The sequence below is a fragment of the Carettochelys insculpta genome, chromosome 2 (assembly GCF_033958435.1).
Source record: "Carettochelys insculpta isolate YL-2023 chromosome 2, ASM3395843v1, whole genome shotgun sequence".
Lineage (NCBI taxonomy): Eukaryota > Metazoa > Chordata > Testudines > Carettochelyidae > Carettochelys > Carettochelys insculpta.
Window position 1 is genome coordinate 44699354 of NC_134138.1, and position 14735 is coordinate 44714088.

The 14735-nt window shown below is 44.7% G+C and overlaps 1 protein-coding gene across 2 annotated transcripts in view; it reads left to right on the plus strand.

Annotated features, from left to right (window-relative positions):
• Positions 1–8060: 8060 nt before the first annotated feature.
• Positions 8061–14735, plus strand: part of STK3 (serine/threonine kinase 3) — a 270216-nt gene continuing 263541 nt past the window's right edge. The window contains exons 1-2 of one of the 2 annotated variants that reach the window (XM_074985669.1): positions 8147–8177; positions 12150–12218. In XM_074985669.1, coding sequence (XP_074841770.1) covers positions 8155–8177; positions 12150–12218 — 92 coding nt within the window. In that variant the 5' untranslated portion in view covers positions 8147–8154. Of the gene's footprint in view, positions 8178–12149; positions 12219–14735 lie in introns of both variants that reach the window. The other variant, XM_074985670.1, reaches the window with a different exon arrangement.

Genomic DNA, 14735 nt, shown 5'->3' on the forward strand with positions numbered 1-14735 from the left:
CCCCACTTCACTCACCATGTGGCACTCCACCACTGCCTCCTGGTCCTGCTTCCTGGAGAAGTGCTGGGAGGCAGTGGCAGAGCGCCATGAAGGGGAGGGGAGAAAGGCCAAGGGAGGTGACCCTCCTATGGCTCATGCTGCTGCCGCCACCATCCATTTCCTGCCCCAGATAATCCCCGACCAAGAGTTTGGGGAAGGGGCATGTGCAGGGTGATTTCCCACCTCCATTCAGCCAGTGGCCTGTGCTCCCACTGGCATGCTGGAACCTACACTGTTATTTATTGATAACATTTGCAGAGGTTTAAAATACCATGTGCAGAATTTTAAATTTTTTGGCCCTTAGTTTCCCCAGGAGTAAGCATTAATGTGTAAGGCAAGGATTTCTGGATTTCCTCACATTTTTAAATATGCAAATTTAATTCAGCATTCACATATTCTAGAATACTCAGGGAGCTGACTGAGGAACCATATGTGCAATTAGTGATTGTTGACAAAAAGTCATGGAAGATGGGAGAGATTTGAGAGGATGGGAAAATGGCACTATATTTTCCCCATCTATAAAAAAGGAATAAGGACAACCCAGAAAATTACAGAGAAGTCAGCTTATCATCAGTGCATGGAAAGAAAATTAAGCAATCAATTTGCAAAACCCTAGATTTATCTCCTTCTATGTAGACTCTTATTAATCAGGAACAAATTGGGTCAAACCAACACAACAGCTGTCTTTGACAAGGTAACAAGCCTTGTAGAGCAGGAGAAAGTGGTAGAGGTGGTATATCTTAACTTTAGTAAGGGTTTTGATACTGTCTTACATGACCTTCTCATAAACACACTTGGGAACTACAACCTAGATGGAGCTAGTGTAAGGTGAATGAACAAGTGGCTGGAAAACTGTTTCCAGACAGCAGAGGCAACACATTGGGTTGCACAGGGGATCACGTGCACCCCCCAATGTAAGTCCCTCCCCTCCTATCATCAGCACTGTGTGGTCTCTGATGAGCGTGAGGGCAGTTTCACCTCTCATCCACAGCACTCATGCTAGTTTTGGGCCATACCACTCGGGGGTGGGAGGGGCTTCCCCCACACTACTGGAAGTGGCACAGTGCTTCCACAGGAAGAGGTGGGAGGGCACAGGGCAGGGGTAGAAGGAGGAGAGGCAGGGAGGGGAAAACCACAGGCAGGGCTGGGTGGAGAAGGGGCAGAGGCATGTGGCCAGTGCCTCTTCTGGAAACCCTGCACTAGTTTCTTCTGTAAAAAAGTAGTCAGTGTTAGTGGATTTATACTTTCACCCTTCCACTTCCCTTGTCCTCTTGCATGAACAGACTACAGCAATACCTGAAGTCCAGAGATGCAGACAATTAAATGGTTAATTGGGGTTAGCGTTCCATAAGCATTAATTCATTTTCCCTTTTCCCCAACTTATTTCCTGTTTTCCCTCACTTTATATAGTAATATTCTCAGCAACACCTGAATTCAGGGGTGGGGAATCATTTTTGGGCTCGGGACCACTGATCCATAGAACAATGCTGGGGCATAGAAGTGAGAAGCCAAAAAAACCCAACACAAACAAACAAAAATGGAACTTATTGTCACAGTCCCCAATTACAAAACAAACAAACAAAAATGCTCCCCTCATTTCCCTCAAACACCAGCCTGAGCCCAGGGGAACCTGGCCTAGTAGGTTTGGTGGACCTCTCTAGGCTTTAGGGTGGGCCCAAAATGGGGTATTCAGTGTGGAAGAAGGCTGCCCATAAACAGCTTTGGGGTGTGGCTGGGAGGGTGCAGGAGCAGGCTGGGTGTTGGGGGCCCTGGGGAGGAAGGGGTGTAGGAGTAGGCTGGGGTGAAATGTCCGAGTGGGAGGAGGTGAAGGAGTCATCAGGGGTGGGGGTCTGAGCGGGAGTACGGTAGCACAGGAGTGGGCTGTGCGTGCAGGATCTAGGCAATAGGTGGCCATGTGTAGCTCCATGTTCCTCGCTATTCCGAGGCCCTGGTGAGGGAGAAGTCTCCAGACAGTATTTCTTGTATTTAAAAGGAGGTAGGAGACAAATTGTTCTCTTTCACTCCTGAGGACAGGACAAGAAGTTAATGGGCTTCAATTGTGGCAAGGGAGGTTTTGGTGGAATATCAGGAACAGCTTCCTAACAGCATAGTTAAGCACTGGAAAAATTACATAGAATCTGTCACAGCAGGTTACCTGAGATAGAGAATTTATATGAGGTCTTCCGAGTTTGTTGCTTACCAGTCAATGTAGAAATCAGATATTCCTCAGGGTGTATCAGTGTATTAGAGGAAGCAGCAATACAAACTGACACAGATGATAATACCATGCAGTACAAGCTGGACATTATGTGGGGATGTTTTAGCAATGTCAAAAGCCCTAGTGGACTTCTCAAATTCCTATTACAATGCAGGGTTACAAGGCTTATCTTAGTTTTACCCCCATTCAATGCAGAAGAAGAGCATGAGTTCAGCCTTGGTCAAAAAAAAAAAAAAAAGACAATCTCCAGATCAAATGTTGGATTAGACGGGACACTGACCACTATTGTTCCACTGAAGCTGGCAAGTCCTGAGCCATGTTTCAAGTGTGCTCCAGCAAAGAAATCAAAAGAACAGAAAAGGGGGCTGCCTGGCAATATAATATGTTATGCTAATAAAACGTGAAACTGACCCAGACATTAAAAAAATGAGGAATCTGAATTTTTATCTATGGTTTGTTAATGTCAAAATAATTCAGTTAAATTTAGTTTATTTTTACATTTAATGTATTTTAATATTAATTTAATTTGTATTTATTTCAGAATCTATTTTCAGCTTGCAATAACTATAATGGTAATAATATACAAATTAAATTATAATACAAATATTAGAAGGGCTCTTTTCAAATGGATGAACACTATGTCAAGATAACATACAAAACAAACACTGTTGTATTGATAAAAGTTGTATGTTTGTTAAGTTTATATGTAAACAGCTTATTTGTGACTATTTGTCTTGTCCTATCTACTGACTATATGCCTAAAGTAGGGGCATTAATTGATCCTCAGGCACTGTCAGCCACCCAAATTTCACCAAATAATTGTTTGCATTGCCTATAGTAGTCATATCTGTCCTACACTTTAGTATGAACTAGGAGATTTAAATGTTTCCTGTGCAGGACTGGCTTTATAGAAAATAGCACCCTGGGCAAACTTATGTTTTGGTGACCTTTGTAAGGTTGCCAACCCTCAAAGTTTCACCAGGAGTGGTGCAAGTATGGGTGAGAGGACTTCACAGAAGCAGGAGGCATCTATGCAGGTGGTGGCTGGCAAAAAGCAGCACTTCCCTCTTCAAAGCATGGTATCTCAGCAGATGGCAGTGTGGCTGCCTACAGCTCCTCTGGATCATGCTTTGTGCAGCTGGCCTGCTGCCTTATGGCTGCAGGGGAGACTCCCTCCCTGTCCTGCTCCAGGGTTGCCAACTCTGAAGTAAATGCAGGGGGTCCATCCATCTCATTTTTACTGGGACAGTCCTTTGTTTAAGTTGTCTCACAAGCATCCCTACTTTATTAAGAAAATGGTTAATTAGTCTGATATTTTGTGGGGCTCCTGTTTCCCAGCATGGAGTGTCACAGGACAGCAGCCTCTGCTGCTGGGCAGCCCCACTGCAGGGCAGCTACCCTGTTTCCCAGCACCCCAGCAACAACTTCTGCTAAGGAGAGCTTCTCCATGGTGCAGATGCCCCATTCCCCAGCACCCCACAGTGGCAGTTCCTGCTGCTAGTAAGCTCCATGAAGTGGTGTCTGCCCTGTTCCTCAGAATCCCATGCCTTGGGGAGACAGCACCTGCTGTGGGAAACCTCCTCTGTGAGGCAGTTGTCCTGGTCCTTGGTCCCCGGCTGCCAGGAGGCTGCGGAGCCCCTATTCTTGGCACCCCTGTCCTTCATTTCCCCATAGGGAGGCTGTGGAGCCCCCATCTCTAGTGCATCACCATGGGGCAGCACCCCCAGTGCTGAGTAGCTCTGACATGGAACAGCAGCACCCTATCCCCAGAGGCCAGTGTCCTGTATTTGTCATAGTTCAATGGGGTCACCCAAAGCAAAGGTACTGCGAGCTCTACGCCAGTCCCAAGCCTGGATGAAGGAGGAGGGTTGGTCATATGTGTGTCGATGCGTTGACTGTCAAAACAACAATACAAATGAAATATGATACCAGTACAACTAAATGTTAAAATAGGCTGGCATGGACATTGCCCGGATAAACAAGGTCCATGATACCAATCGAGCGATCAGGGTTGGGTTGATAAGTTGGCTACCAAAAGAAAATTACAGCTAACATATATGCTATCCATTGAACATGGAATGTCCCAACACCATGGGCAACTGGAAAATTAAAGCTGCTTCGGAAGGAGATGGAGAGATACCAATGTGATATACTTGGACTGGCAGAGATGCATTGGATGGCATCAGGAGAGATATGTGGTTGCGAAGTCATTTGGTCAGGAAATGAAATGAAGCAGGAGTTGGATTCCTTCTTAGCAAAACAGCTAGAAGAGCATTATTAGGATGCAAACTAGTGAGTCCAAGAATGATGGTAGCAAGATTCAAAGCAAAACCGTTCAACATCTCAGTCATTTAGGTGTATGCACCCAAGTCGGACAGTACGGAGGAAGAGATTGGGCTATTCTATAAAGACTTGACAAAGATGGTGGAAAAGATGTGAAGAAAGATGTGTTCATCATTGGCGGAGATTGGAATGCAAAGGTTGGAACAGATACTGAAGGCTGGGAGAGAATCATGGGAAGGTTTGGATATGGAGGAAAAAAAAAAACGAACAAGGTGAGAAACTGCTAGAGTTTGCTACAGAGCATGAGATGGTGATCTGCAACACGAGATTCCAACAAAAGGACTGTAGGAAGTGGACATGGGGATTGAATGATGGGAAGTCCAAGAACATGATAGATATAATTTTGATAAGAAGAAGATGGATAACATCAGTGCAGCAGTGCCAAACTTTCCAAGGAGTGGACATAGAGTCAGACCACAGTCTAGTGGTTGCAAACATCAAGATAAAACTCAAGAGAAAAATGTAAGACAGTTGAAGAAAAGAAGAGACATGGCGAGGCTATGCGAGGAAGAAACAGGGAACGCATATGGAGCAGCGCTCAAAGAGAAGATTAAGAATATTGCCACAGAGAAAGACCTAGATAAGAGAGTCGCAGGGATAGCCATCGCTATAGAAGAGGCAATTGAGCAGACTGTTCCAGAAGAAGATCAGAAGAGATGTTTCTGAGATAGCAGAACAGCAATATAGGGTGAAATGCAATGAGGTAAGGAAAACAGCCAGAAAGGATAAGGGGGAATTGTTAGAGGAGCAATGTGAAGATATAGAGGGGTATTATGGTGAATGTAAGACCAGGGAGATGTATAAGACAATTAGGAATATTAATAGGAAATGGCAACTAAAGCAGATGGTGATCAAAGATGAGAACAAAGAAGTGCTCATGAACAGGGAGAAGATTGTGTAGCGATGGATGAGGTATTGCACCAATCTACACAAAGCACAGTTGGACCCGAAGGGTCCTGTGGCACCTTATAGATGAACAGAAAAGTTTAGAGTATGAGCTTTCGTGAGTTAACTCACTTCTTCAGAGTTAACTCACGAAAGCTCATGCTCTAAACTTTTCTGTTAGTCTATAAGGTGCCACAGGACCCTTCGTTGCTGCTACAGATCCAGACTAACACGGCTACCCCTCTGATAGTTGGACCCGAGTGTCTCAGAGAGACAGATTGAAGAACTGAAAGAGATATCTCCACCAAGCATCGAGAGCGAGACAGATATTTCAAAGGAGGAAGTAGAAAAAGAAGTGAAACGACTAAAGAACAAGAGCCCTGGAAGTGATAAAAATCACAGGAGAGATGATCAAATACGGCAGAGAAAGCATGATTCAGGAGATATACCGACTATGTAACATAGCATGGAAAGAAGGGAAGGCGCCTAAGAAATGGACAAGATCTGTGCTAGTGATAATACCCAAGAAAGGAAATACATTGGAGTGCAAGAACTACAGAACAATTGCCCTAATGAGTCATCTAGATAAGGTGCTGATGATGATACTGACTGAGAGAGTAAGATCATTGATAGAACAACATATAGCAGATGAGCAAATGGGGTTCAGAAAAGACAGAAGTACCATACAGCAGATATTGGCACTAAGACTGATAGCGGAGAAAGCTTGACGAAAGAACAAGAATGTATACACTTGCTTCGTCGATTTTCAAAAGGCATTTGACAGTATAGATCACAAAGTGACTTTGGCGACATTGGGATCATACGGCGTGGATAGTAGATTGATACGGTTGTTGAAGGATATCAATGATAATGCAGAGGCAGCGGTGAGAACATGCGGGAAGTTGGTTTAAAACAAGTAGAGGTAGGAGACAAGGAGATCCAATACAGCCAAGTATCTTCATCACACATCTGGAGGTTTGCAGCAGATATAGTTATCATTGAAAAAGATGAGGAGAAGCTAGTGAAAATGGTGCAGGTGTTAAACGAAGAAGGGAAACCGTACAGATTGATTATGAACATTGATAAAACAAAAACAATGGCATTTGGAGATAAGGAAATAGGAAGAAAAATCATCGTTGAGGGTGTTGGACTAGAAAATGTAGAAAAGTTCACATATCTAGGGAGCAACATAATATATGATCTAGACTGTAAGAAGGAAATAGCAACCAGAATAACGAAAGCAGGAGCGAGTTTGAAGGCGATGGATACGATCTGGAAAAACAAAGCAATTAGCTTAAGAATGAAGCTGAGCGTCGTGAAAATGTGTGTATTCAGCAGCATGTTGTATGGATGTGAGACATGGGTGATAATGAAAGATCTGAAAAGAAGAATATTGGCCTTCAAAAGGAGTTGCTATAGAAAGATTCTGAGAATAGGATGGATGCAGAAGGTCACCAATGAGGAATTATATAGAAAGACACAGCCGAAAGAGAACCTGCTGCAGAAGGTTATAAAACAGAAGCTACAACTATTTGGGCATATTTGCAGAATAAATGATGAATGAAAAATCAAGACCCTGGTATTCGGCATAATGGACAGTTCAAATAGGAGAGGCAGACCCCACAGAGAATGGATAGATGACGTAGTAGATTGGTGGGGGGCCAGTCTACAGAAACTAAGCCTCTCTGCACTGGTTAGGGAAAGATGGAAGGAAATTGTGAGGCAGGCAACAGACCAGAGCTGAGCCCGTGGTTATTGATGATGATGATGATAAGCAAAGGACATCTGTTCCCTCCAGTCCAGGAGAGCTGACAACCCCAGCACCCCACAGCTTCTCCCCCCGCCCCAGCGATGGAGGGCTGATGGTGCTGGGCTGCGAAAGTCCCCAGCACTGGTCGGGACTCCAGGGAAGTCTCATCCTTTGGTCGGGCTCGGGCTCCCTGTGGCTGTCACGTTGCCGCCTAAGCGCCGCTGCCACCGCCGGCACCTGGTGATAAGACGGAGATTTGTTTCGCTCCAGCAAACTTAAACTCTGCCACGCCGCCGCCGCGCCCCGGAGCTGTCCTCCGCTCCCGCCGCCGAAGCATGGTGCCAGCCACCCTGACTGGGCGCACCGGGACCCGACACACACACGCCCCGCCCTGCCCCGGGCAATCAGCCCCTCTCCAGCCATCGCCTGTTGTCAAAGGACACTACAAATCCCAGCATGCCCGCTCAAGAGCGAGGAGCGGGGCATGATGGGAACGAACAATCCTAGCTAGTCCGGGCCGCGCATTCCATTGTTCTCCCTCGAGTCAAGTCCGCTAGCTCTGGTAGGCCACTACCAGCCCTGCCTAAGCCGCTTCAGTCCGGGCTGGAGGCGCTTCTTCCGCTTTCTGAGGATATAAGTGACTTGGTTAGCATCCAATCAGTTTGTCCTCGCACCACCAGTGGCCAATGAAAGGGGGGAGCGGGCGGGTCTTGGGGCAACCAGCAGGGTAGGAGTGGGTGGAGGTGTGGTGGCGTTTGTGTGAGAGGCCGGTATAGCCACTCGAGTAGGGAGGGGGCGAGGCTCATTTAAAGGGCCAGTCCCAGAGTTACCGGAAAGTTGTGTGGAGTTCGGGGGGGCGGGGCGGCGGGGTCCTGTTAGGCGACCTTCGCGCCGCGGCGGACTGGGCGAGAGGTGCAGTATGGAACAGGCAGCGCCGAGAAGGTACCGAGTCCCGCCCCGCCCCGCCCTGGCACTGAGCAGCTGGCGGCGCGGTCTGGTGGATGGGGGCAGCAGCCGCTGAGGCTAGGCCTTGCGGGCACCAGCGGGGCTGTGGACGGCGCCGCCCTCCCCACGGGCTGCTGGGATACACTCCTGCGCTCCCCGACCTACGGCCCCGGGAACAGACGGGTTAGGACCCCCCACCCCATGCGGGGGGGAAAGAGAGAGAGAGAGAGAGAGACTCTGCTTCCCTCTCCAGCGTTGGCACTGACACCCCACCCCCAGGGGGAGGGGAGAGGCACTGCTTCCTCTCCCCCCCTTACCCTTGGTACTAACCCCCCATGGGGGGAGGGGAGAGACCCTGATTCACCGCACCCATTTGGCATTAACCCCTCTCCCCAAAAGAGGAGAGACAGACCCTGATCTTCCCCCTACGGCCAGTCTTGGCACTAACCCTCCACCTTAGGGGGAACTTCAACAACCTTGGTAGTAACGTCTCTCCCAAATCCCTTTACCCTTAACTTTAAGTCCTTGTTTAGGAAGCCTGACAGTGCACCATTTAGCACTAATTCCCATGGGAGTGGGTGGGAATGCAGAACTGGTAAAACACTCGCTGTGAGCCTTTACGTTATTTCTTCTTCAGCTCAGTAATTATGAATTGCTTTCTGCAAACTTAGTTCACTTCCTAGGGTTGGATGGTGGGAGAGAAGAGCATATAAACACCCAATGTTAAACTGTCCCAGGAAGGAAGCCATAACATCTTACCCTTCTGTCTCTAGAACTAATATTTGGATGGTGAGGAGACTGTAACAAACCTCCTTTGAATCTTGCAGTGTGTTTTGTTTGAACCTGAGCATAAATAACATTGGGTTTCCATATTTTTATCTTCATTATTCTAAATTAAATCTGCTCAGTTATGTCTTCTAAATCTTGGTCCTGTGTATTTTAACAATTAATGGATTAAGTTAAATCAGACAACATTCTGGAATAGCTGAATGTCTAAGACTGACCCTTATTGGGCTCAATAGAAGGCTGACAGAATGTAACCAAACCTTCTTTGAGATGCGGGAGGTCAGACTATGTGATCTAATGCATCTGTCCCTAACTAATATTTTTAAAACTAGTGCTGAGAGAGAAATTGCCATATGTGCCCAACCTTAAAATAATGTTGAGAGACATCTCTTCTCCCCCACTCCTTTACTTTGTGAGGAAACTAGAAGAGGATGTGTTTGAAGGGTGAGGTTTCATAGGTCCACACGAGAGTCCCTATATTCTTCCCTGTTCTTAAGGTCAGGAGTCAGGGAGTTCCTTGTTACTAATAAGTCTTCTGATTGAAATTATCTTTGAGTTTAGTGCTTCCATTTTTTGCTGATCAAAATGAAGCACAGACTTTCTGCTTCCCCTCCTCCACTACTAAAAACCCACCAAAAATGGAGGAAGGGGGAAGGCGTCTATCGGCATCATTCCATAATACTACTACATCCAGGTTCTTAGTGTCTGAAGTATCAACTATTTAAATCCATATGGTATCCAAGCTGTCCAAAACTCTGCCAGTATCTCTTGTCCTGCTATGTAATGTGCCATGGATGGATCACCACTAACTTCAGTGGGGTTCTGGGCATAAATCATAGTGAAGCTTTTAGGGACTACATTAGTAAAGTATATTGCTGTGATGTTTTGAAAGATTGTGTGTGCGTTAAATGCTACATTTTAAAATCTCATTTAAAAAAAAAAAAGTTCTACACTACAGGGCAATGATGATCTAAGGCATGTATGTGTGACCGCTGTAGGTGGAGCTGATATACTTTAGACTGAGTTGTCACAGGCTTGACAGGAGAAACTCTCCCTCCAACTTTGGGCTAGGGCTACACTATAGTTCTTATTTTGGGGTACAAATGTATCTGGAAATAGCAACTCCATGGCTAAACATTGTGCTTGAGCATGGTGTTCTGGTACTCCTCAACGTAAAAAGGGTAGTGGAAACTTTTTGAAATAGCTGCTTATTTTGAACTCCAGTGCCATGTGAATGGTACCAAGTTAAGTTTACTTGCAAATCATGCAAGTTATGGCTACAGCATAGCTGTAGCATTACACTTCTTTTTCTGGTGGAGTATTGTAGTTGATGAGAGAGCAATCAGTTGTGGGTTTAGTGGGTCTTCATTAGACTCAGTGAATTGAGCCCAGAGGGAATCAATCATTGCAGTGCCAGTCTCTCAGTAAGTATAGACATGCCCTAAGACACAGCTGAAGCCAGGAGACTGTGACTGTTATGATGATTAGAGACAGCAGTCAATATTAAATAAAAGCAGTTGGAAGTGCATTATAGCTTTAGGATACTTTAATTGGTTTTAGAGGATAGGGAATTGAAAAAGCATGATTACATTATCGCCACTCCATTTTAATTGTGGTTCTTCTGAAAAAAAGCTTTCCACAAACTGTAAGCATCTGAAGCTAATTGCAGCTAATGTATTATCCAGAATTTTTATTAGACTGTAGCAGCACAGTAATAAAAGCTATGGACCTCATCCAAACTGTTTGGCTGGAGCTTTTATCTGAAAAGCACTCTTAAAATAGCCTCATTTCATGATTTAGCAGGAAGATTTATTCAAATAAATTAGGAACATCCAAAATTAGAAACTTAATATGAAAACCCCTTACTGTTGTGGTATTGACATCTTGAACGCTCAAAAATCGTGAGACCTATCTCTGCCAGATCATGGTTTAAATACCTTTTGGATTTTGAGTCTTTAAGGTTCATGTTGTGAGGCTTTTCTCCACAATCACGAAGACTAGAAACTTGATTCTGGGGCTTTATCTACATGTTAAAGTTTTAAAGTGTTGCCAAGCTCTTCCAGTGCTTCAGGTAGACCCCCTCCATGAAGGGAGTAGCTAACAGTGCTTGGGATGTGGCTTCCCATACTGTAGCACTCCACAGCGCTGTAAAGGGACAGTGTGAAACTTGCTGCAATTGTGTGTGTCTTCACACCTCTGAATGAGAAAGTTACAACACTATATCTTGCCAGTGTAGATAATACAGGAACTATTGCTTTAAAACACTGACATCACCTAATTACAAAAATTATACTGCCTTACCTCTATTGATATAGTTATTACAGTACAGGTCAACGCTACTGTGGATGCAGTTTTAGTGGCGGAAAGTTTTTATAGCACTAGTTTTCAAACTTCTGTATTAGTGACTTTTTTCATGTAGCAAACCTATGAGTATGATCTCTTTGAAAACTACAAAAGTGTCTACAGCTAGCAACAAGTGTCGGACCTCTTGCTCCTCCCCAGGTTTTTCCAAATCTTTCAGTTTCAAGTCTTGTCTTTTGTATAACTCCTGAAGGTGTAAGTGCAGGAGAATTTCACATTCTTTTTCTTTCATGAAGATGTCTTGCTTTTAGTAGCAGACAGAAGCTTCAAAAATGTGATATACGTGTTTGCCAAAGTTTGCCAAACAGTAGATCCAAAAAAAGGAAATAATTCTGTTTTCAGAACCTGCACAACCCCAAGGACTTGACTGGGATTGTACGGAGTACAGACAAGGGCAGAATTCTGCTTAAAACATACACACTTAAGTCATCAGACAGATTACAGTAGCCACTTCTTTTGGAAACTTTGGGTATTTCCATGTAAAGTATCAAATTCTTTGTAGCTCATGTAACTTACAGTCCATATGCTACTTGGCCACTTCTGACAAATGGACTGGCCTAATTTACTAGCTTATATTTTAATGTCATAAATAGATCCACCATTCTCTTTATTGTTGAACCAGAACAGAGATGGAATATTTACAGTGAAGTGTGTCTTGTGGTGGTGGTTCTCAACATACTGTGTGTGTGTGAAATATATAAATATTATATAGCTCTCATCCAGTATTATCTGTGTGACCATGAAGATGTTGCATGGGATGCAGGTTCAGACAGGTCTATCTGTATGTCCACGTCTCAGTCACTTTTCCATAATTCATAACAGAATCAATTCATGGACTTTTCACCTTTTGAGTCAATCACCTCTGCTGGCTGCTCACTTCTTTTGGGTACCGTGAGTAGATATCTGCTATGCTTTTTATATCATGATCACTACATACTTGCAAGGTGATGTTTCTGTAGTCATTCTAGCCTTTTCTGGCCAGCAATTACCTTATTAAACTGTCAGTCGGTCTCTCTCTCTCTCATATACGATATCTTTGTGTGTATCTTATTTAATTGTAGTAAATCTTCTGCCCCCACCCCCTTTTAACCACTTGTCTTTTCTTATAGCTCGGATCAGTTGTAATCCTTTGGGTAAGGCTCACGTGTGGTGATGGAGTAAGATAAAGGCACTCAAATTGTGTGAATCTGTTTAACACAACTGAGTGTTGGGGAGCAGGCACCTGGCTCCTGGCTGCCTGCCCCTCAGAGGAGCTGGAAAACTGTCCAGTGCAGCGGTGCTAGTCAATTTCCTGGCTCCTGTCAGTGGTGGGCAGTTGGGAGCTAGGCACCAGCTCCCCAGGGCTCACAGGAGTGGGGAAACTGACCAGCACTGCTGCACTGGTCAGTTTCACAGCTCTTGTCAGGGGTGGCTAGAGTCAGGCTGCCACTCCGACAAGTGCAGTTTCACAGCTCTTGTCAGGCTGCTACCACGACTCTTGGCTCCCCCAAGTTATGATAAATGTGACTTATGTGGGGTTCAGCATGAATAGAACTTCGCTGAAAGTCTGGCATCTCCTGTGTCTACGTAACTGTGCTGGTATGTTCAGCACTGCAGTGTTTTGGGTAGTACTAAATATGGTGGTCCTCTTCCATTATCTAGGCTCTGTTGAAAACAGATGTGTCAGAATATGAACTCACTCCCATATTTCATGGGAGGTATCTAGGATTTCTTATGCAGAAATTTATACTTAAAAGTCTAGGAATTATTCATGGTCTATTATAGTTTGGAGTCTAGCTAGCTTAATCACATTTGTCTTCAAGTGTTGCTGCAGCTGCTGCTTCTGGGGAGTTGCTAAAATAATCACTTATGTTCATGAGCAATATCCTTGCTGACCCTCTCTCCTGTGGAGTAGCAGGTACTTCCTGTTGTGCATTCTTGTTGAGGCAGGTTTCACACTTCTAACAGTTGCTTCAGTATTGCAGTTATTTGCCTATGCCCTTTTTAGCTCAGGTGTGGAAGAGTGAGGAGGTATTTTACATAAACTATTGTCTCTTCAAATTAAAATATTGCATCCATGCAATGCAAGTCTTCTTTAGAATAAACTGGATTCTTTCTGTGAATTGCATAATCCAGTTTGAAAGTGGATTAAATACACTTAAGGAAAGTGGTGCACAAAAAAATTCCTTTGGATACATCTGTCACTTTTGGATTTTCTTTTTTCTTCTGCTCCAATAGTCCTATGGCTATTGCACACTGCATATTGACAGGAGGGTGACACCTTGTTTGAAAGTTTGTATCCACTGCTGCTTTTTGTTTGTTTGTTTGTTTTGCAGAGGGATGTTGAAGTTGCATATCTCTTTCAGCATGACAGCATACATGCCGTGTGGCTACTTGTGAACCCATGCAGATTCTGTAATTTGCTTTAAATTTGAAAAGGAGACACAGTTCAGGTCTGCCTTATCAGCCACAAGAATACCAAAATATATATTACTCCTAGGACAAGTTCCAGTGTTGCAGCAAAGGAAAGGATCTCTGATAGAGTTATAACAGACAGCAACTGGCCTCCTGGGAATGTTGCCATTACCTGTACCTCCTGTCATGAACTATACTGGTTTTTTGCCACCAAGGCAGACAGCAAACCCTCTTGTATGTTGTAGACTGTGATGAAGGCACTTAAGATCCTTTTGGAACTCAAGGAGGAGAGGAGACTTCTCCAGAAAGCCCATGTATCTTCTTTACGCAAGAGCATGAGGATGGGACAGTTTCTGAAATCTAGGTGGATGCCAGCATGGTAGTATTGGGAAGAGGGACCCTTGCCCAGTAAGGGTTTGATACCATGCTGCAATACTCTCAACTGTTTTACCCATTTTAGACTGATTTAGGTGCTGCCCAGCTGATGAGCAGAGTAGCCATAGCCAACCAGAAAGGGCAGCCTGTGTTTCTATTGGTGTGCACATCCACACATATCTTGGTGCACATATCAAATGTATTTTGCCCATGGTTGGGGGAAAAATAGATGCAACTTCACCCCCTTCTTACGTCCAAAATCACGCCTGTTCCAGCTGGCTAACTGGCTTCCATCTCCTCATAAAGCTCATCTCACAGTCTTTATGGCCTCTGACAGGGAAGGCCATGCTCATTGTCAAGGCTGTTCCCCCCTCTGACACTTAAGGGCCCCTACCTTCTGCACTCAGAGACCTTAAATACCTTACCTCTGTAGACTTCTGCTTACAAGCTTCCCAAGGTCACAGATTCCCTGATCTTGGGAAGAGTTGCCACCACCAAAGCGAAAGAACCCCTCCTTAAAACCCAGGAAGATACTTTGTGGGGTAACCCCAAGCTTTTAACCCTCCCTTAGGACAGAGCTTGTAAACAAAGAGGAAGAAATTAAGCTGCAATCTGATAGCTGACCTTTCAGTCTTAGGC